This window comes from Marmota monax, unplaced genomic scaffold, assembly GCF_021218885.2.
Source record: "Marmota monax isolate L192 unplaced genomic scaffold, Marmota_monax_Labrador192_F-V1.1 WCK01_AAM20220418_F8-fsc00024, whole genome shotgun sequence".
Taxonomy (NCBI): domain Eukaryota; kingdom Metazoa; phylum Chordata; class Mammalia; order Rodentia; family Sciuridae; genus Marmota; species Marmota monax.
This window is the reverse complement of record NW_026695224.1, coordinates 22,767,986-22,791,830: the sequence shown is the minus strand read 5'-3', so window position 1 is coordinate 22,791,830 and position 23,845 is coordinate 22,767,986. Positions and strand designations below refer to the sequence as shown.

At 48.6% G+C, this 23,845-nt stretch overlaps 1 protein-coding gene across 5 annotated transcripts in view; it reads right to left on the bottom strand.

Moving 5' to 3' along the window:
* Positions 1-23,845, bottom strand: part of Zfhx3 (zinc finger homeobox 3) — a 241,462-nt gene that overhangs the window by 128,443 nt on the left and 89,174 nt on the right. For all 5 annotated transcript variants that reach the window (XM_058575900.1, XM_058575897.1, XM_046434352.2 and 2 more), the window contains one exon: positions 18,981-19,477. In XM_058575900.1, the coding sequence (XP_058431883.1) occupies positions 18,981-19,454 (474 nt within the window). In that variant the 5' untranslated portion in view covers positions 19,455-19,477. The remainder of the gene's footprint in view (positions 1-18,980; positions 19,478-23,845) is intronic.

Below are 23,845 nucleotides of genomic sequence, written 5' to 3'. Positions count from 1 at the left end.
GCCCCAGCAGGGTTATTTTTAAAAAGTGACAATAAAAGCAGAGTGTGGTCTACTCTTCCACATAGTTGTGTGGCCACTCAAGGCACCAAATCCTAATAACCATAACACCCAGGACTCAGCTGTACATAGATTGGCAGGTATACTTCCAAAAGTAAAAGGCTAAGAAGAAGACGGTGGTAATTTAAGCTACATAAGTACAAAGCAAAACTAGCACTTGACTTTTTCAGCCATTGCCAACAGAGAGGAACAGATCAGAACAGATACAATTAGGAAAATACTCATAAGACTTACTGGGGAAGAAAACAAAATTAAGGTCTGTGAGCTTCCAAAATAAGCATGATTATGGTTACATAAAGGACAAATGACATTACCTACATGTAAGTAATGCAAAGGACTTGCAGATGGTAGCTATAAAATGTAAAATTGGGTGCAAGGAGTTAATAATTGAGCCATACCCTACATCCTGGACATTATAATATGGCATTTGATTGTAGTAATTACCACATGGGAAACGAGTGTTGCTATGCAAAACTTGCCTTTGCATTTCTTCATTTGTGTTCAAATTTGCAACCTTAATGTGTTATTGCCATTGATTTGCATTGCATTTCATAGGTGTTTCCAAGCACACGTGATGGACATGGGCCTTACCCAGCTCTTGACACCAACATGAAACTTGTGCTGCCCAAACTTAGTTCTACTGGTGCCCATTTAATATACCATTCAAGATTACAAAGAGCTGCTGTTTTTCAAGTATTCTTCCATATCTGGTGGTGTGGATCTAATCATCAGGCAGGCAATAAACTTGCTGAGATTATTCTACTCTGTTGCACCTACTTTGCACATAGTTTCAGATGTCAAAGATGATTCTTTCGCAGTGAGTTTAGCTTCTCTGGAATCAAGAAGGGAGGCATCTCCTCCCACTTGTTGACTCAGAGCTAGAACCAGAGATCCATGTATTTCATTAAAAGGAGAAAACACACACACACACACACACACACACATCAGCTTTCGTAAGAGGTGGGGCTAGAGAGAAAATGTCCATAACTTGAGTAGCCAAGGAGATTAACATCCAAGGTACAAATAGGGAAAAGGAGGGATGCACAGTGGGAAGGGGAGAAAAAAAAGGTTCAGCTGAAGAAAAGTTTTGGAGTATTTAAAATGTATGGATCACAAGGGTTGCCATGGAAACAGTTTTGCATACTTGACTGCAGGTGCTCCCTACAGCGAATGGAGACTGGGGTGGTACGGTCGCAAGCAGGAACACAGATGTACACATTCAAGGAAGACTCCTAAGGCAGTGTTAAGTCATCCATGTCACTGCACTGTGCCTTTCAATATGAACAGATTCACTTCTGCAAGGTGGGGATGGCAGCTTTGGAGTGGCCGCTAAGGCTTTGCATGTGTCCAGAGGCTGTCCCCCTTTACAATATTCTGTGGCATGGCCAAGGTTACAAAATATATGCAAACAAAAAGAAAAACAATGTTAAAAGCATTCAAATTGAACTAGAATTCAACTTTCTTTTTTCCAGTTTTTGCCCTCTATGGTGTGTGTGTGTGTGTGTCTGGATTGCAGCTTTGGTGTTGTGTTTTTTATATTTATTTTTTTGCCCCATGTTCAGTTTTGTTTTTTAGGGTGAATATGCATTAGCTTTAATCAGAAAGAATGAGACAGATGCACGGGAATGGAAAAGAGACAAATAATACAGTTCTCTCTGCATGGACTGTGTACTCTAAATCAATTTCCCAGTCTAAGTTCTCACTTGTAGCTACTTTTGGTCACACAAAGGAAATTAGGAAGCTTTCCAGGAAGTTCTGCTCAAAAATAAAATTAAAAAAAAAAGAACACCCGGGGCTGGGGATACAGCTCAGTTGGTGGAGTGCCTGCCTCGCGTGCACAAGGCCCTGGGTTCAATCCCCAGCACCACAAAACAAAACAAAAAAACACAGAAGGGCTGGACCTGTGACTCAGCAGTAGAGCGCTCGCCTAGCATGTGCGAGCCCTGGGTTCAATCCTCAGCACCACATATAAATAAATAAATAAAATAAAGGTATTGTGTCTACAACTAAAAAATAAATATTAAAACAAACATAAAATTACAAAAATAACACAGCAAAAAAGAACAACTACATAAAATACTGACTCCCAGGTTATGCAGGACAATGTTATAAAAGTAAAAAAAGTAACGTCATGGCTGACTTCCCACAACTGAAGAGGTGGCCGGTACTTCTTGAAGAAAGGGTTGAGTGGGCAGTAGCCACAATCCAGCTGGACTGGACGACAACTTCCTTGTTTTTTAAGCACTCCACTAGGTCATGTCTCACTCTATTGCTTAGGACATGAGATGGGGGTATCCCCTGCCTCTTTAAGTCCCACAAACATATACTCTTATAGTTATGAGTCCAAGCTCCTCATCCCTCACACGGGGCAGAGGTTAAATTGTTTGCTCAAAGTCATTTCACTAAACATGGGCCACATTTCTCTTATGGGAAATTCCTTCTCTCTGATACCCACCCAAAACAATCCACTGGACTTTCTGTCCTACAAACCAACAGCATGTCAAGTTTAAGGCCAATGAAAACCAAGTTATAAAATAACAACAGGTATGTGGTCTGCACAGACAGTGGAAAATCTGATGAAGAAGAGGGGTGTTCTTAAAGAATAACACAGTATTTGTGCTAAATGCTGATTATAATGTAGGTACATCACATATATTACCTCATCTAACCCATTCAACAATCCTATCAGGTAGGTAATTCTACTAGCCTGTTTTAAATATGACAAACGGGGAGAGACTAAATCACATAAATCCTGGAGAGTCTGATTCCAGGGAATTTCTCCCTCTTTAAAACCCCAAGAGCCACCTGGGTTTCCCATGGCACGCTTGGGCATCCTATACTACTGTTTTCTACTCTGTGTCCAACTCCTCAAGTGCCTGACACCTAGGGCATCCTTTTGAACTAGCCAAGAGACTTCTACTGCCATTTATTTAACAAGAGGGAGCAAAAACAAAACAGAATTTCCCCCCAAACACCAACATACCCATATTTCCATTATGTGACCAAAATTAGACTCAAGTGAGAATTGAGGCTTAGACATCCAAATACCCCTCGATGCCAAGAGCCACTTAGCCCTCCGCGGCTCGTCTGGCAGTAGTTTGAGAGTCTTAATTGGGTGCGTTTCTGCCAGCCAGTAAAACATTTGCCAAAAAAAAAAAAAAACAAACCGAAAACCAGGTATAGCTCACCTGAGCCCCGTCTTCAGGAACACAAGAGATCTTCAGCACTGCTCTGTCCACAGAGTGGCAGGGAGCAGCAAGAAAGAGGGGAAACCTCTCATCAAACACAAAGCTTCTATATGGTACTGTTCAGGGGTGGAAGAACACCTAACCATCAGGTTTTGGTATTTTATCTCCACGTTATTTTATGGAAGTTTTCCATTGCAGATACAATTTAAAAAAATAAATAAAAACCACACAGTAGATAAACTGACACATCCCAGATGCCAGAATGAATTCCTCACTGCCTGCCTAGCCATCTCCCTTTTCTAGCTACTGATATACCTTACATTGTTGACGTATTCCAAATTAAAGCACAGCCGCGGGCACCCGCTACCCCTTTGTCCAAATGTCTCGGTATGCACGGCATTCGCTACAGTTGAATAGCTTGTTGACTGCGTCTTCGTTTTTTTGGAGTATCTTTATTATTTTAACAGATCACTCGAGCAGATGTCCTTACTAGCCAAACACTAAAAGGGCCCCAACTTCGGAGCTTTGCTATTATGAAACGTTTAGCTCGTGATTTTCTTTTAAAAAGTTCTAGTAACCACACATGCATGAGAGGAAGCCCCAGCCACTGCATCTAGTATGCCGGCTTTGGGTTCGGGGTGTGGGGCATGAACGTGTCTTTGTCCTCTGCCTGGCTCGTCCTTCTGTGTAATTACTCTCTCTTTCAAATCCTGCTCAAACTCTGGCTTCCCAGCCCCTCTTTTGATCTAGCCAACTGGGTGTCATTTCTCCCTCCCTCCACCTCCTGCAGATGTGGACAGCTCTCATGTTTATGTTTCACGGCTCTTACTGAAAGATCAATTCCTGTTCTTCGCCTAACTTTTTTCTTTCTTTCTTTGCGGGGATCCAACCCAGGGCTTGCACATGCCAGCAAGCTTTCCAGAGGCTCGGCTGCATCATCCCCAGCCCCTCTAGCAATGTCTTCCAAACTGGATCTTGACCCATCAGCGCAGAGGTTCTCCAAGTCCCACAGAAAATGAAACCAAAACCTTCCAGGGCTGGGCCTGGGCTGGGCACGCATATTTTTGTAAAGCTCCCTGCCTTGTGAGTCGCTGCACTTGTAGATCATGAAATCAACTTATAAAATAGGAGAGAATAGAAAGTACCCGCGAGAGCACATAGAGGGGGGAACAAATTACTCTGTACAAAGTTTGTTTCAATTATGCACACAAAACATCTCTACGCATGTGCTAGGTGATCAATGTAAGGTGTATTTCTTTTCGGAGGGCATAAGACAAAGTTTAAAAATCGCCATCCCTAAAGAAGCTTGTACATTATCTTACCCTCCGAAGCTGCTCAAAGGCACGTGGCTTGAATGTGGGGCAGGAGGAGAGAGGTGGACTCTCTGTTACTAGGAATGTGTTCTGACCCCAAGAAGTTGGCTCTCGGTGGGAGGGGGACCACCAGGTCTGGGACTCAGTAAGGGTCATTGAGACATGTTCACTTGCTGAGGGAGGAGAGAAGGAACAGGCAGAGGAAATTCTAAGAAAGCACATAGAAAAAGGCATCTCAGGGCTGAGACCCCAATCTTTAAAATTTCCAGTTTCAAGATCAACCTTTTGAAAGAAAATCTTCAGGTGACACTCGTTGGCCATCTACATGATATCTGCAAGACGTTGGGAAGGGTAAAAAGTTGGATGAGAACAAACAGATCCTGTTGTGAAAGGTCCCCCAGCAGCAAAGACCTCCCACGAAAACCGTGGACCACAGGATGAGCTAAGAGGGGCAGGGTCACCCTGCGGGTGCTGAAGAGATGAGGACAACCCTGACGACAAGGTCGGCTGCACAGGGGAATTCTCAAAAGTGCTTTGATGTAAGCAGCTCAATCGTGCATGGCTGTTCCTTGCTGGTCAATGTGAGAATGAAGCTCTATGCAAAACCAACAATGAAGACGTGGTTTCAGGCATGCCTAGAATGCCCCGTCCACACATAACATCCCGGTTCTCCCATCACATGCTTCTGGGACACTGAATTGTGAAAGCCAAGCACTGAGACGGGGTTGGTATACCAGATCTAGGATCCAGAAGAAACCTGGGGCATATTCTGCTGACACTTTGTCACTCAATAAATATTTATTGGGCTGGTGTCAGACAATGTGCCAAGAATTAAGGACATGGCTATTAACAAGGGTGGCCACGGTTCCTGCCATCTTGGGAGACCAATAAATAAATGAACCAACAAGGAAAATAAATAGTCAATGTCAATGTGGAGAAATAAACTCACGTGAAAAGATGGTGCAGTTTCTTGAGACTGGTGGTTAAGGGAAGCTTTTCTGAGGACCGGGCATTTAACCTAAGCTGAATGTCAAGGTCAGGGAAATAGATTCCAGATAGTGGAACAGCAGGTGCAAAGGCCCCATGGCAGGCACATACTAGGAAGCCAGTGTGGCTAAAGAGTAGTAGACAAAGGGGTCAGTGCTATAAGGTCAGCATGGCTTGGGGCTTTTATCATAAAGGGGATGAAAAGCCATTCTTGAGTGTTTACAAGGGCATCATATGACCCGATGTTCCTCTTCACAGAATCACTCCACGGAGAGTGGGTTGTCAGGGGCAAGAGTAAAGCAGGGAGACTGAGGGCAGGGAGAGGCAGTCAGGGTCACGTGGGAGGGTAGTACACACATGTTCTAAAGGCCCAGCCAATAGGACATGTTCATGGAGTGGCTGCCGGGAAGTCAAAGAAAAAGAGGCCCACAGATAAGTCCCAGCTTTGGGGTCCCAGCAAATGCTAGGCTGGAGGTGGGGAGCCCAGGAGAAAGGGACCTTTGGGGTTTTGGTCATTAAGAGTTCTCCCCAGGCTATGATAAGCCAAGGAGTCAAATAATCAGACATTCAAATGCAGCGTCTAGTAGGGAGCTGGATACAGGGAGAGGTGAGGGCTGGAGACAAGGACTCGGCTGTTATCAGGAGGTAACCAGTGTTTACAAACAGTGGACTGAATGAGACACTGAGGGACAGTCACAGACAGGAACGAGAAGGGATCTGGGTCAAGCTTCAGCCTCCTAACAGTGTCCGTCAAGGAACAGGAGAGAAACCAGCAGGAGCAGGAGAGGGGCCCAGGGGAAAAGGCTGCTGAAGGTCACGTGAAACTGGACCATGGATGGTGGACTGGGTAGTGCAGAGGCCACTGGTGACCGCCTCTGCACTGTGCTGAAGTGTGTCACTTCTAGATCTGGCAATTGAGAGGGACATCTTGGTGAGTCCACTTCTAGGGCGGGTATGTGAGGCGCTGTCAGCCACAGAGATCTCAGCTGGTGTGCCCTTGGGCAGGGGCCGGGTCCCCCACCGAGGACCAGCTGACTTCCGCAGGGGGCAGGCTGCCTACTTCAGGTCCATGGTCAAGCCTATACCCCCAACTGCCCCAGGCCAGCTGCAGAGGACAGCACCTGTCCCTCCTTCTTACCACCGAACATGGAGACCCTCTCTACCTCCCCAAACCTTTCTGTCCCAGGATGAGCGGTTCAGTGTCAATAACAAATTGCTGGTGTCCTGTTGATCTTAACCAGCTGCTATCAAAGGGCACCTTTCAGACACTCCTCAGCCACTTTCCTTGAAAACAAACTTGCTCCAGGAAGGACGAAAAAAGCAAGGGAAACTGGGACACCCCAACGATATCCACCAGGGCCCGTTCCTCAGAGATCCCCTGGGGGCTGAAAGCAGCCACAATCTTGACAAGGCTCCAGACAAACTGGGCAGAGAAGCCCTCTAAGCAATGGAGGCAAAAGCCAGACCCCTGCAGGAGAGTGTAACCCGCGTTCAGGGCAGAGAAACTGGCTGTGGGGGCCGGAGAGCGCTTCCGGGAGAGCCAGGGGGGACAGGGCGCTGGAGCCCGTGGGCAGGAAATGTGCTCTTCCTTAAAGTCTGATCAAAAGACATTCTCCACCAGGGCCCAAGGCCTATCTCAGCAGCGTGGGACACGTGCAACCAAATCACAAAGAAATGAGCACTTAAAGTGACATCTGTTGGATTAATTAGCTGTGTAATTAGTCTCCCCTCGGTGGACCCAGGCTTTGTTGCTGCTGTCTGAAACCTCCCCAGGTGAGATTTCACTCCAAATGCCACACTCAGAGTGGAGGGAAGAGGGGGCCTGAGCAGAAGAAAAATGTGCCGGCGTGTGGGGAGGTGGGGAGGTGGGGGGGTGGGGAGGAGGGAAGGGTTTCTGGAGAACTTTTGGGGTGCTGTGGGAGCTGGAACGCCAAGGAGGGAAAGTCATCCGCAGAGGAAGGACTCACAGACCAGCTGCCTCTGTGCGAACCTGCAGGTGCCTGAGCCCAAGCCCCCAAGGCCCGGAGCGCTGAGTTACGGCAGCAAGAGAACAGAAAGGGAGCGCTCAGGGCCTGGGTTCCAAGGAGGACACAACGCGGCTGGACAGGGGTCAGGACTCCCGTCTCCGGAGGGACCATTTGGTTTTCCTATGCGGACGGCTGCAGCCATCACTAATGGGGACCAAGTGTGGGCGAAAATATCATCAAAAAAAAAAAAAAAATCTTATCTGAGGAGCAGAAAGTGAACACACACACGCCAACAGGGGCCCGGCCAAGCCACTCCCTCGGTGCCTCCTCAACCCAGCTGGCTTCAGAGTCACACTCTCTGACTAATGTCTAGGACAGCGAGGAAATCGCAGTCCTGGGACCAGCGCCACTTGGCGTGGCCGGGTAGAGCAGCCAAGGAATGCTCCCAAACTCCCTCTGTCTTTATTTTAGAAAAGAAGGGAGATGGTAGCAGCAGGGAAACGGACTGTGAAGGCACAGAGCCATCAGGGAGGGGGAGACTTGGCTGGAGCGAGCCTGTGGGAGCCCCCGCCCCTAGGTCCAGTGCACCCTCCACAGAGGGAAACCATCGGGTGCTGTCAGAGACCCTTCCTGCGCCCACAACATCAGCGGTTCATAAAGCGACAGGCCTTGAAGCCATTTGTGATTCCGTTCTCCTTCCCAATCTGAGGACCACAGCCTCCCCATTCTGCAGCTGGTGGGGCCATGTTTCCAGCTCTTGGGCTGGAGAAGGTTTAAAGGAAGTAAAGAGGCACCGGAAGGAAAGTTCCAGTCCCACAGGTGAGACTTCCTTCCTAGCTTTGAGGGACATCATCTTTCCTACTGCAGAAGCTTGTGTGAGACCCGCCTGCCTCCCCTGTTGGCCACACTCTTAGGATGGGACAAGGAACCTGAAGGAAGAGAGACAAGGACAGGGAGCAGACAGTGAGCAGGGCCTGGGGAACCCACGGCACAGTGTGGACACTGGAGGCGAAATGCACTCTCAGAACATGCTGCTAACGGAGCGCCCCCCAAACACAACAGGTTGTAAAAGACCAGGCTACAGATCTGCACAAAATCCTGCTCTGGTCCTCAGCACAGAACCCGAGCTCAGTAAGTGGTGTCCACCTGGAGGAAGAAATTCCCTCCTCATTTATCTCCCAGAGGCCCCTCTGGGGAATCACTAAGGAAATTCCGGGTCCAGTTCACCTGGGTCCCCGAGGCTGGGGCTCCACCAGCAGGAGGAGAGCTGATCCGGGCAGCAGGTGCAGGGAACCTTCCATCACAGAACCACCAGTCCCTTTGCTCAACCTTTTGCCGAAGGCTGAGGGACCGGAAGACAGGCACTGCCTGATATGACAGGTGTCACCCCAAGGAGGCCACAGAGGTCAGCTTGGAAGTGGTTACAAAGGCCCAGCGGTCCCCCGGGGGAAGCCTGCTGCCGGAGAGAGCCGGCGGATGCAAAAGGGACAGCAGGCCGCGTGTTGCCTCTGCAGTTCCCGGGCACAGGCTGTCCCGGCACGGAAAACGCTGAGACAAATGTTGACCTAAGAGACCAGATGTGCTCCGGAGGCTTCGTCCTGAGTCTGGGAACTTGCCCTGCTCGTTAACAGTTACAAATCAAACACGATCAGTAGATAAACATTTCTAACCTTCTAACAAGTTTGCCTTCTCCAGGGCGAGGATGGGGGCCCTAGAGAAGGTTCCTAATCATTCCCGACCGTGAGTCCCAACTCCAACCCGCTCTCTGCATTTCCTCTTAGTGACCCATAGACCACGGGTGCTGGGGTTAGCCGTGGACAAGAACCAGGCACTTCTGCATCCAGAACACAACTGCAGGAGGAGGCTCAAGGTGGCCCCGCGTGAGCCAGGGCAGTGTGCAGGCTGCAGTGGGGCATCCTGACCGCGCCCCGGTGGGCGACGGAAAAGCATCTCAATAAAAGAAAATAATGGCGGGTGGTGGGGGTGGAGGGGAGAGTATTGGAAAGTAGATTTTAACACAGCTCCGAAGAAATTTTCTGATTTCATGAAAGGAAAAAGTATTTAATGTAGAAAATGTGAAAATCTGATATGACACTTTCCTCTAAATAACCAACACTGGAAATCATCATCAGAGGCATTTGTAATTTTCTTCTTTTGTTGGGAACTGCTGAGGGAGAAAAAAAAAAAAAAAGGAGGTTTCTACAAACAAGGAAGCCACTTATTTTTCTTCTGGCTCCTGTAGAGGCTGCTAGCAGGTCACCATGAAAGAATTTCTTCACCATCCTGAGGTAGATTTGCCAAATAAAATACAGGATGCCCAGTGAAATGAAGAATTTCAGATAAGTACGTACGAGAGTGTTTTATGGGACACACTTACACCAAAAAATAACTCCTTCATCTGAAATTTGGGTTGAACTGGGTGTCCCATGTTTTTGCTGTGTTTGGCAACTGTACCCTGAGGCTGCTGCCACTCAAGGGTCACTACTCTAACATTGCTGGCTTCAATGACTTCCAGCGTTTCTACAAGGGACAGAAATTTTGTTTTTAATTGGGGATTGAACCCAGGGGTGCCCTACCACTGAGCTACATCCCCCAGCCTGAGACAGGACCTTGCTAAACTGCCCCGGCTATCCTCAAACCTGCAATCCTCCTGCCTCAGCCTCCTATTGCTGGGAACACAGATGTGCACCATCGCACCCCAGTGGGACAGAATTTCTGTCATTGAAATGTCTGAACTTTCATCTAACCTCCTGGTTGCTTGCAAAAACATAAAAGTGCGGGAGATCTAATTTTGTTAAAGCACACACCAAAACGGCTCTCTAGGAACAGCCTTTCCCAACCTACACTTAAAACAGTATTTATCGTTTCGAGTTCTGTTTAAAACAGAATAAAGAACATGGTTCAGGTGTATTATGTAATTATTTAAAAACTCTTGCCTTTTCCTGACAATGTTCCTGACAATGCCTAATTGTTCCCTTACAATTTCCCTTTCAAAACAAAACACCAGAAACACCTGTTGGAACTATGTATTCAAATTTGCCCTCGGAGTCCAAGTCTTCAACAAATTCAAAGGATTCCAAATTAAGTTCACACCTTTGCTCCACGCCGTGGCACCTGCCGTGCAGGCTCTCCTGCTGGCCTGGGTCCCCCCCCAAACAACCGCATCTCGGGGTGTGATTCTGGAGTACAGGGTGATGGATATTTGCAGCAAAAATTCTTTTAAGGGTTACGGACCACCCGAGAAGGCAGATGTCACTGGTGCAAAGAATTCCATCTGGGAGTGGGAGGTGGGGGAGCCTGAAAGCGGGAGATGTGTCTCTCACAAGAAGTTTAGGGCTTTTTATCTCGAGGATGGGGGGCGGGGATTTCAACTATTCTGACAAAGCGATAGTTATCAGAGTTTCTGAAACTAGATGCCTCTTTTGTAGCCAGCACCTGAAAACCACTCACGTGGAAATGTGCAGTCATGAAAGCCACCTGAATACAGACTTCTGCACACAGAGAATGCCCATGACCTTCAGAATTTGCTCCCCCCTTTTAAAGACAAATGGTGAGATCACAGTCCCCATTAAAACTCATTAAGTGCCAAGTTTTCAATTCTGCAAATGCAATGATTGCTCCGAAGTGAACGCAAGTGGTTTATTTGTTGCTCCATTTAAAGTTTTTTATAGGTGTTCCCCATCTGGGATGATGGAACAAAATGAGTTCTGAGGTACCATAAAACACCTCAGTCCCTCACCTGAGCCCCTGCTGCTCTTGGAAAAGTCCCTCGTCCCAGAGTGTCGGATGAAGGCTATGAATCCAAGAAATGTCCCCTCCGGGAATGTGCCGGAGGGAAACTGGAAAAGGGGAGAGGGTGACGTTTCATCCGTGAGACTGCAAAGAGACTGAAAAGAGAACCGGGCCTCTGTGCCCCTTCTGATGCCCCAGGCCTCTGACACGCACTGCCCCACAGAGACCCTCCACTGATCTAGACCCACCGTGCTCCAAAGACGATGTAGAAAATGGAGGGCAAAATAAACACACAGCTTTTCTCGTCGTCTAGGAAAGGAACTGTTGGATAACTAGCCGTCCGACCGGAAAGAAGACAGGGCTCTAAGCCTCACAGTACACAAAATAGCCTACAGTGCACCACATGTAAGATCCACTGCTCGTGGATAAAAAATATGAGGGGGACGGGGGGAAGGACTGAAGAGATACCCGTGCCTGAGCTCTATGGTCACGCTCGATGGCTCGTGACCTGGAACCCCCTCTGTGTCTCCGTCTCCCACTGAAAATACGGAACACAAGGAAAGACGAAAGCAGTTCCCAGAAACAGGTAGCACAGCGCCTGGAGCGCCATCAAGGCTGGGGAGGTGGGGGCGCTCGTTTTTATTATGCTGTAACTGGAGCCAAGGGAAAGCCTCCCTGGGAAGGGAACGTGTTGGCACCACAAAGAAGGATGGACAAGGTGGACATCGGACAAATGGAAAGTTTCTGAATGTGGAGATGGGCCGCAGGCAAGGCTGGAGAGGATGGGAGGCTCAGAGAGATCCACAAGCAACCGAAGACGGCCGGCCCAGATGACCAAGGCTCTCCTCAGTCCACTGTGACAACTGACAGGGCCACAGCAGGAAAGCCCCCCGAGGGGTGCAAATGACCTAGAGTTTGTGCAAAAGTGCTCACCGATCCATGATTACAGTCTCTTGCTAGAATAATCTCATCAACCTCACAATGAAAAGAGAAAAAAATACCATGGCACTGGGCACTGTGGGAGTTGAGCACTGCCTACAGGGAGGGGCAGAAACAGTCACCTTTTTTAAAACAAACAAAAAAAAATGTAGAAAAATACAGTTCATTGGAGGAGTTTCTGGCTATGGCTAAGCAAAGAAGCGGGGGATACATTACCCAACAATATTTTTCAAACTTTTTAGCGGTGCATCTCATTTATACAGGATGGGTGGTTACCTTTCTTAAGGACCACTGGAATATTACATAGGCATCAAAAACAATAACCTAGGTCTGTATTATTGACCTGAAATGATTTTCATGACAAAAAGTTACATGGAAAAAGCAAGTTGAATGCACAGCACACGCCTACATCTAGAGTTTTCAGTGAACAGTGTGTGTGTGTGTCGCGCACGCATGTACATACACACAAATGCATACCCACTTCTATCTGCAGAAGCACCTTCTGAGTCCAGAAGGATAGAAACTAAACACAACAGTGGTTTGCTTCTGGAGAGTGAAATTGGGGAGTACAAAAAAAGACTTTCACTTTAAAAGGTCTTTAAAAAATACTTAAAGAGGGGCTGGGATTGTGGCTCGGCAGTAGAGCGCTTGCCTAGCATGCGTGAAACACTGGGTTGGAATCTCAGTATTTAAATATAAATAAAATAAATGTTCATCAACAGCTAAATATTACTTTAAAATACTTATATTTTTAAAAGGGGGCTCAGGGATGATACTGTTAACACACAATATCATTCCAGTTTTGTAAAACACCTATGTCACATACAAAATTAAGGAAATAAAATTGTCACTGTGTGATACGATTAGGCTGGGAGTCATTTTCCCTCATCCAGCCGGAGGTTTCACAACTTTTCTTACAGTGAGCACACACTACTCATATTACTTCTACCATAAAAAACAAGCAATCTCCATTTTATTTCTAGCCTACACTTGAGGCAAACATGGGGTGTGGACCTCGTAAGGAATAATTAAGAGTGCAGCAATATTTTATCAGGGTCTGACACCTCCTGTCCTATCCCTGGGAAGGACTGGGGGAAGAGAAGGAGGGAGGAAAACAAACTTTGCATTTAGAAAAAAAGTCTTAGGTTAATGGTTGTAAAACTGGTTTTTCAACAAGTGGAGTATTAAGCACTGGACTAAAAAAAAAAAAAAAAAAAAAAAAAAAAAACCAGACACATCTAATACAATTTCAATTCTATTATGTGAAGTCTCAGTGAGGAGACAGCAGGTAACACTGGCCTGACCCCGACTGTCCTGATGTGAGGGTGTGGACGATGCCATCACAGAGGGACCCGGGCCCAGCATGAGGCTAAAGCCACCAGTGGTATGCATGAAGGCTGGCCAGGGGATTCCAACGGAGGAGGAACACGTCTCCCCAGTGAGAGGCCAACCCTCCACTGCGTGCACCTGGCCATAAGCTGAGCAGACGCTCCTACAGGGGTGCAAGAGTGACCTGGTCCCAGCATGAGCCTGCCCCCGCCAAGGACGCCTGGCCTTGCAACTTTCCTAGAGCGCCCCTCAAGAGGACTGGTAGCCGGAAGAACTGCCACAGCCAGCCTGTGCTGGGGGCCCTGGAGTAGTGTCCCAGCCCAGGCAAGGAGCCCCACTTCCCGCCAGCCTTGGGGATCCAGGAAGGGAAATGAACTTCAGACTCCGGAGACGGAGGGCAGGAAGGCTAAATGTGCTAAAACCAGCCCAAACATGGAGCCCTTCACACCTTCTAAACCACCTCAGGAAGGCTCCAAGGTGCAGGAGAAGGCAGCCGAGGTGCTCACTTAACGACAAAGAAGTCCACCTAAGGACAGAACAAGGGTGGAGGGAACTGGCTCTGGAATCACCATGGGACCAGCACGGGGAACACGCGGCCACGTGGTGGTGGTGGGGGGGGTGCCCCGGAGGATCTGTGCTCTTTGCTGTCAGAGCAAGACAAAGGTCACCAGTGGCTGCCTGTGGGCCTCGAGGGTGCAGCTGTCTCCTCAAGACCCACCCCCTTCTCCCACTGTACCCAGGAACGGGATGGAGAATGGAGATTTCAAACCAAGGCATCATTTGATGGCTTCTGTCCTCTGGTTTGTCCGTCCGCCACACAGTGGTATTTTGGCTCTACTGGGAGAGTGAGCCCCAGTGAGTTTCTCGTGCATCTGGGGAAGAAGTGAGAACACAGAGCCCGATGGAGAGTCTCTCGTGTCCTTCCACACCACATACTCCTCAGGGGACGTCAAGAGTAGAAGCCCACGGCTGCTGGGTGTGTGTGTGTGTGTGTGTGTGTGTGTGTGTGTGTGTGTGTGTGTGTGTGTGTGTGTGTGTCTACAACATGCCTTAACCCTACGGCCTACTTCCCGCCCAGTAAAGGTGGCTTAGACACTGGCTTCTCATCTCCTGCGTGCCTTGCTGGCCCAGGGCAGCTCACAGGCGGCCCAGACACACAGCCATGGTAGACGAGCCTCTCTGGTTGTAATTTAAGATTAGCACGAAACCTTGGGTCTTGGCCCAAACCACCGGGCCTCAGCTGGGAACTGTCTGGGTAATGGATTCTGGTGGGGGTCTTAATCTACCTGCTGAAGTTGATGGATTGCCCCTCCCAGGACCCTCAGGTGAAGCCAGCCAGCCAAGTGAAAACTAGACTCTGAGAGCCGGCAGGTGTGCACGGGTTCCCAACTGCCCTCCTGTCCCCGTCCTCCCCCAAGAAGAAAAGACTATAAATTGCAGAGGGCGCCATCCATGCCCCGTGGACTGGGAGGCAGAATAAGCACGGGAGAGCCTCAGCAACTGCCCCACACCACAGGCCTTTAGGTCAGTACTGGCCGCTGTCCTCATTAGGATGAGCAGGGGCACCCCACATCTCCATGGGGATGAAGCGGGTGGGGAGGGGAGTGAGGTATTCACATGTAAAAGCCGAAAAAGGTGGAACTGAGGTCTTGGAGCTGGGCACTGGTGGAGAGCCAAGGACCCTCTCCCCAGCACACTTCCAGTCCAGCGGAGTCACTAAGCACAGAGACCAAGAGCCCAACCTCCCAGCTCTGCTGCAGGCTCTGGCAGAGGACCCCACAATGGTGAGTGTTAGGACACAGATACATGACCATGAGGGGCTGGATGAGTGCCAGCCACTGTTTAAGACCAAAAAAAAAAAAAAAAAAAAAAAAAGCCCAAGGAATTCCATCATGAACACTCTGCAGAAGTCCCCTGGGGGTCCAGAGGAATGAAACAGAGCTTCCATCTGATGCCCTGGGCTCTCCAGCCTTCCCCCTCTCTGCTCTACCTCTAGGAGGCGGAAAGAAGAATACAGTGAATATTAATCTCATTTAAACACTGGCATCACACAGTAATCAAAACTAGACAATTCCAGGCAACAGGGATAGTATCGCCAGGCTTCCGCGATTAGCCCAACCCTTTCTTGCGTCTGGATTAGAAATCATCCCGGGCTTTCAGAAAGTTCAGTCCTGACATAGCAGCATTTGGGATCAAATGCTCCGGAACCAGAAGTGTTTCTGGACTTGGGATTTTCTCCGACTTTGGAATATTTTCACATACATGATGATTTGGAGATAGGTGCATATACATAATATTTGCATATATTTTAGGGATGGGGCCCAGATCTAAAAGAAAAAAATTCATTTATGTTTCATACACACCTTTTACGTATATCCTTAAGGGAATTTTGTACAGTATTTTAGTGCACCTGTGTTCTCATGTGATATATCACATGAGAGGACAGGTGTGGGGTTTTCCACCTGTGGCATGAGGTTGGTGCTCAAAAACTCTCATGCTTTGGAGTATCTCAGATGTTAGGTTTACAGATGCGAGATGTTCCACGGGTACCAGCATTTATGACATCAAGGGCAATGACCCCAGCACTGGTATGAGTTCAAATGGTAAATCAGAAAGCCACGTCACTGCTTTTATCTCCTGAGGCCACGGCTCTGTTTCCTCCAATATGAGGAAGAGGAGGGGGATAAAGCCTCTGCTGAATGGGAGAGGGCAGGGGACCCGCAGGGAGGCCACTTTAGTGGGTGCAGCAAAAAAAGCAACTTTGGGGGGGAATCTCCCTGGCCGATCATAAATAATTAGCCAGGAAGCCAGGATAGGGTGGGGTGGGAAGCCCAGCAGGGACAAGTAAGGCAGGCTGTGAGTGAGAAGAAGCCCGGTGCCCTCCCGGGGTCAGCGCATCTGGAGCGGTTTCTCTAGCAGACAGTAAAGAACTCGATTACATCCAGTTAACTGGGCTCTAAACTGATTATGCATGTGCCGGGCTAATGGATTACATTAGCAAGAGGAAAAATAACATGTAATCAATCTCCATTTACTACAGGCCACACCAGGGCCTAGAGGAAAAGTGACTCTCAAAGCACCTCCAAACCCCACCCCGAATTCGTGGATGGACGAAACACAGTGAGAGGGAGCCCCCTCAGTGGCAAGAGAAGTTTGTCTTAGTCACACTGAGGGATAAATGGGCTCAGGGCAAGCACTGGAATGATAATGCTGTCTGTGTAGTCCAGGAAATGAGTGGGAGAGCTCTGCACCCCCAGCAGAGCCTCAGCAAGCAGGGACATTCATTCCCCAATGACTGATGCGGCCACACTGAGGACCTTAGGCTCCTGGTGTAGGAAGTGCTGCCCAGAGCCTGAGGGGCTGGTCACCCTGGTGATGTACAGCTGGACACCCTATGTTGGCATCTGTCCTTTGGATGCTGGTTCCCAGACTCTACCCACATGCCAACACTTAAGACCCCTCGACCCATTCATTCCCCATATCTTGAGCAAGAGCATCTACCACCTTAAAAAAACAAGACAGAAACTAATAAGGCCCAGGAGGATGCTCAGAAAAATCAGACTGCTTCTTCCTAACCACCCCAGAAACACTTCACCCTGACTCTCTGGGTATGATCCATGGACATGGTTTGGGGGACAAAAGGGATATTCTTAGCAAGTCCTCTGGTTCCCAGGTCCTTCAAAAACAAAGCCGAGGGCCCGACTTTTAGTCAAACCTCGGGCCACGTGCAGAATTCACCGTGCACATTTTAAAACCTAAACGGCAATCTTTGCCCTTGGAGGGAAGAGGCCAGCTTCGTGCCACCTCTAAAGGACCCTTCATCAAAGTTGTAGACAATCTTCAATGGCCACACTGAGCCCTTTGTACAAATTTTACTCAGTTGGGTCCTTTGGAAATTCTTTTTTTCCACTGTTTTTTTCCGTAAGCTTTTCCCGAACATGTCCACACCACCCTGTGGCCCGTCAGATCTCCAGTTTCAACTGACTGCAAAGAGCCTTTTCTATCAATGGTGGCATAAAACTAAGCCAGTTCAGTGAGACGCTTGCTCACTGAAGATACGGGAGTTGGCTGCGTGCTGTCCAGACCTTCCCAGTACATGACAGCTGGAGTTAGCAGACAGTTCCAGAACATTCTACCCACACTTCCTCACTCTTGCTTTTTTTTTTTTCTCCTTTCCCTAAAATGGTTGCTTGTCTGTGGTATGAAGGGCTCCCACCACTCTGAGAATGGGTGACGGCAAGATGAATCAGTCACTGACCCAGCACAGAGCTGTGTGGACAAAGGATGAGAAGGGCTTCCTTACGTGGGGGTCTCCATTTAAAATGACAGTAGAAGAGAGGAGGGGGTCACACTCGATCAGGTCCCAGCAGAAACGGGACCCTCCTTGGCCCACGGATGTAAGCAATGGTGTGAAAGGAAAGAGGAGAGACTGATAATAAAAGTGAGGAAAATGGAAAGAGAGCGTGAGGGAGTGGAGGGCGTGTGGAAGCAGGCCGGGGAGATTTATGGCAATTCGTACCTGATTGTTCATACTAAAGCCATTATGGGATGATTAGAGAAAAAGGTGAGGTTTTAAGTCCAGTGAAAATCAATAGAAACGTCTGGAGCAATCCTGCCTGCAACTGAAAGGACTATTTACAGTATCCGGGGCCCCTCCTCCTCTGTTACCGACCATGGAGTCCAGAGGAGGATGGGGGAGAGGTCAGACAGGAGGGGTGGACAGGAAAAGGGGAAGGGGTCAGAGGACGGAGGGGCAAGAGGCCCAGGGGAAGCCTAGAAAAAGACAGTGATCAGGGGAAGGAACAGAAAGGGACATCAAATACAGGAGCTGGGGAAATAAAGAGCCAAGGGCTCCTTCCCTGACCCTGCTCTTCCCAGCATATCTGCAGCCTTCCAGCCTACCGCAGGGCTTGCTCACTGCGTTCATCAGTCTTCTCCACCCGCCCCAGAAAAAGAACAGACGCTTTGTGAAGGCAGCGACTGTGCGTGAGTCTACTGCATACGCTGACGTGAGTGCATGCTCAGAGCACCTGGTATGCACCTCTGGTATGCAGAAGGGGCTCAGTGTCTGCCTGTTGGCTGGATGAGTAAATGAAGGAACCATCCCGGGGACACGTCCAGCAGAAAAGAAAAACAGAGAAGGGAGAAGAATGGAAAACAGGAAACCTGCCTTCTGAAGGAGAAAGATCCATCACAGAATCGGAGGGTGGGCACGAAGAGCCAAGCGTCAAGAAAGCCGGGGCAGGAGGGGCACCACACGATAGTGCTGGGCTGCGGTAAATTAGACCTGCCCCCCAAAATGGGGTACCCCAAGACAGGAACCTTCTGCCCCTTCCAGGGCCAGGGTGCCATGCAGCAGCCAGCGGAACCCTGATGGGGACTGTCCATCCCTCTCCAGTGCTCCCCCGTCTCCACGCATTCACACTCCATGAGGTAGCAGCGCCTGGGCCCCTAGGAGCCGGTCTTACCTTGTACAACTTCAGGCTGGCCTCGTGCCTGGAGTTGACCGTGTGCAGCCGCAGTTTCTCTAAGCTGTTGGTGTAGTAGTCGCAGGCGTTGCACTTGAGGTGCACAGGGTTGCCGATGGCCACGCACTTGAGCCTCCACTCGTTGGCCTTGCCACCCTCCTTGATGTGGGCCACCAGCTGGTACTTCTGCACGTGCTTGTCTGTCTTGCAGTGCAGCTGGAAGTTGGCCTTGAGCTGGGTGTTGTAGCGGCAGAGCTTGCACTGGTACGAGTCCCCCATCACGGCCTTCCACTCGTCCTCCGAGAGGCTGCGCTCCACGTTCATGTGCAGCCCCAGCATGTCCAGGTTGTCCGTCGTGAATTTGTTGCAGACGGCGCACTGGAAGAGCTTCAGCGACGGGTCGTTGGTCTGGATGAAGCTCTCGCCCAGGTTCATCAGCTCCTCGGACACCAGCTGCCCACCCCCGAGCCGCATGTCTAGGGGGATCTCACCGCCCACTGTGGGAAGGACAGAGGAAGAGAGTCAGAGGCCAGGCTCACGGCAGAGGCACCACCCAGCCCTCCGCCACCCTCAACTGGGATCCAAGGAGAGCAAGGTCACATTGCAAGTGTTACAAGGTGCTACTAACTGGAAAACAAAGTCCACTCGCTGTGTTTGGCTCTCTGCTATGAACACTGTGGGGTTTGTGAAAGCCTTCATGTTTTCCCTCCTTAAGAAAAGAGGACCTAGGAGAAGTTGCACACCATCACCTCTTGAATTACCCCCATTCATCCCCTCTCTCAGGATCCAGGGAAAGTCAGACATCAGTGTCATTCAGTGGGTATAACATAAGACCCTCTAGAACTAGAAAACAGTACAGCTGCAACCCATGACCCAAGCCTATGTCCAATCCCAATGGGGCCTGGGATTTATCTAAAGCAGCTCTAACGTAACTTTCTGCAATCAAGGAACTAACTGTTTCATAAGCACGTGGTCCCAGGCACAGTCACCAGCCTTGTGTGGCTAAGGAACACTTGCAAAGTGGCTAGTGCCATCAAGGAAAAGAATTCCTAATTGTAACTAATGTAAATGTAGAAAGCCACGCATGGCTAGTGGCCCCCGTACTGCATGACACAGCTCTAAAGTGAAGATTTCAGGAATGATCTCTAGGCTTCACCAGCTCCTCCAGTCAATATCCTACCTGTTAGACAATGCTGCCAGTCCCTCTCCCACCTTACCACTAGGCAATCTCCCTTGTCTGAGCTTTTGCACCATGAAAAACGTAGGTCTACTCTAGGCCACATCATGTTCTCTTTGTCAGTCGTGGATGATCACATACAGAGCCACATAACAGCTGGCCTCCCTTTCAGGGGGCAGCCTTATCCTCGTTGACCCTCTACCCAGTGCCTAGCCCACTATACCAATTCCCAAATATTTGCTGTGCCAGATGGGCTCAAAAAGAGCCAAAATAATACATGTTCAGGAAGCAGGTTGATATGGGCAGTGAAAACTCCAAGGTCAGCCTCCAGTCCCTGAAAGGGGTCTGAGAAAGACCCCTTCCTCCGTCTCCACCCAGGTTCCTTCTCAGTCCATCACTGCCCCACATCACCTGGGATCAGCTCACCTTTACTGGTGGTAAGTGAATACAGGAAGCTCTTATTTACATCAGAGAAAGACCTAGAAAGAACTGCCTGCCCTCCAGGGCTTAGAAGCACACAGTCACCCAGAGAGGTGAGCATCGGCTTCTATTTTCTGCCTCTCCCCCTAAATACAATAGCACACTTGAGCTATGAGGTCTGCCCCCAAACCCCAACTGATATTTAAACTTGACCTTTTACATGCGGTTGGGCTGAGGTTATTTATTTATTTTTTTAATGACTGATTAGAATCCAAGTTAGTGGTTCATCAAAGAAAAGATGTTTTTTTTTTCCCCAAACGATTTTCTTATTTACACAACTCAGGGTACCTCACGTGAAAAGATCAGCGCAGGCTCCACTAAGCAAGACCGGAAGCATCTGAAGTCTGTGAACATTTTAGCAAGCCACAGAAATCTTCGCACATGCATTCCGGAAGGCTTAGGAAGCCTCCTGCTTGCTGTCTCTTTTGCCATCTCTCCTGATGAGAGGAGCCATAACTATGACATTCTTTTTAGGATAAGAGAGAAAAAGGAAAAAAAGAAAAAGAAAAAAAAAAGCCCACTCTATCCCTTAATGGGTACAAAGGCCAGGCAACATTCACATAACATGCACGGTGTTTAGTTAAAGCAGAAACTGCCCAGAGGGTAAGACAAGGAGCAAACATATATTTGTTTCTGATGCCAACCACCTGAAGCAGCAAATCTTTCCCACTTTTTAAATTTAACCTCAGTGCATCAATATTGCTCTGAAGAGAAATTCAGCTGTCACTTGCTGGATGCCTGAGTGAAAACTGGAAGTCCTTAGAACGCTCAGAGAAAAGAAGACCCTGTTCCCATCCCAGGCTCTTAAGATGAAATGCAAATCACAGAACACAGGAGTGGTGAGAGGAGCCGGGGACAGGCAAGCCCAAACTCATACAGACCACAGAGGAACGCCAGGGCTTTAGGATCCCACAAATCACAAATTCATGAGGCTAGGAGGAACTTATGAGATGGAGGAACCTCACCCAGTTGGGAGGGGATCCCTTCCTGAGTAGGATCTCAGCAGGTCTTCACTCTCAACCCGGCTGGAATAGTCTCGGAAAGGAGCAGGCACCATCTCCTTCCACACAACCAACCTTAGCACTGGGGATCTGCACCCTGGCACGTGAGCCCACCAGGAACTACAGCCTGAGAGAAGCCCGTAGATTACAAAACACATCCTAGGATGAACAGCAGAAGCAGAGCCTCATGCAGGTGTTCTGTGGCTGCCTGGCTACTCAGGAAACACCCAGATGCCCCATAAGCGACCCCTTCCTCAGTGGAATGTGCTGTGCTAATTTCAGCTGAAGGGATGTCTGGGAAGACATTCACATGGTCTGAAGTCTAATACCCTGTCTACTAAGAGCGGCTGAACGAGACCAGTACAAGGGGTGCTAACTTTAAAGTCCTCCGGAAAGTAAGGAACCATGAGAATAAAACTGTAAGCAGGAGAATATTTCACAAAACCCCTCTTTACACCTTCTGCAAAACCCAGCGATCTCTAGTAACACCTAGAGCTATTTTATAAATGGCCTAAGAGAATAAAAAAATCAGTAGAGCTGCAGATAGAACTGGAAGTTACACCTTTTTTTCATTTGCATATGCTGGTTTCTCCTACTGAGGTTATCCAGCCGCAGTTAGTTACAGCCCTCTTGACACTTCCTGTCACCCCCCACATCCACTCAAGCTTTGTGACTGTCATCATCTCAACAGACCTCGTGGCCCAAGGAAGGCACAGGATATCTCCAAAGACTCACCTCATCTGACAAGTGGTGACATTGGAAACTCAAGGGCCCTTCTTAACGGAGCTGGATAAAGTCCCTGGAGGGAAGAGCTCTATTCTCTTCAGGAATTATGTGTGGCTCTCCTGCAGGTGTCTAGAACACCAGGATTCATTCCTCTGTTTCTTCTGTATCTACCACAATACCCAGGATAATGTGTGATGGACTGCAGAGTCATGGGTACTTGGTAGAAAAGCAAAATTGTTTCTCTCCTTCACAATTCAAGCCTTCATTACCCATTTTAAAGGTAATGAAACAGATCTCAGTTTGACCCAATATGAACCCCTCCATTTTCTGTCTTTGTTCCATCCACATCATGTCTGCTTGACTCCAAAGATCTACCTCCCCAGATTTTAAATCACTAGACTAGAAAACTCCAATTCCAAGTGGCTTAAACCAACAACAAAACAACCTTAAGAGCATCGAAGCCCATCTTCTACGGTGCATGGAGACAAAGAACATGACGGATCCCTCTGTCTTTATGATTAACCAGTGGGTAAGACATCTTTAGGACATTTAGTAATAAAGGATCATAAAGGATCAATGGGTTAATGTTTCAAAATGGAACACAAGATTAAAATATCACAAATTCAAAGTGAAATGAATACAAAGCAGGAAAAGCAAAGAGAATGCTTTCAAATATAATTCATCAGCAAAAAATATTATCACTGAAACACCAGACAAACAGAGACCCGCTGGCCAGTGAGGTCTCGCCCTCTGGTATCCACCTAAACCATCTCCGAATGAAGGCACTTGCTCACACTTTGCTGCCAAGAACAACTCATTCCCACGTCAGTAATGCGGTACCTCTTAACTCAGGCCATTGCTGCTGATCCCAACAGGGTTAGTGAGCCGTCAGGGAATGGAAATCAGGCAGGACCCCCAACTGAGGCATAAGAGGTGGGTGCGAGAGTGGCTCAACCACCATGCTGGTCTTCACAAACCAGTCTGTAACCTTTCTTGCTAAAGTGATTCTCACAAAAGTGGCGGTGACTCTTTCTACCTACAGACCCAGTTTTCGGCATCCAGATCCTATATACCCTTGGCCTTTATTGTAGCTATATTAAGTCAATTGTTATGACTTGATGCTATGGTTTGGATAAACGTCCCTCAAAGGCCCGTGTGTCAAAAGACTTTCTCCCCAGTATGTGGCACTTCTGGGTGGTAGAACCTTTAAGAGGTGGGGCCTAGTCTTCAGGCCCATATGGGCATGTACGCATGAAAAGGATGCGGGGACCCTGGCCTCCCTCTTCCTCTCACTTCCTGGCCACCGTGAGATAAGCAGCTTCCTTTGCCCTGTACGCTTGCCCTGATGTACTGCCTCACCACAGGCCCAAAAGAGTGTGAGGCCAACTGACTGTGGACTGAAGCTTTCAAAGCTGTGAGCCAAGATAAACCTTTTATCTTTATAAGCTGACTATCTCTGGCATTTGTTACAGCAACAGCCA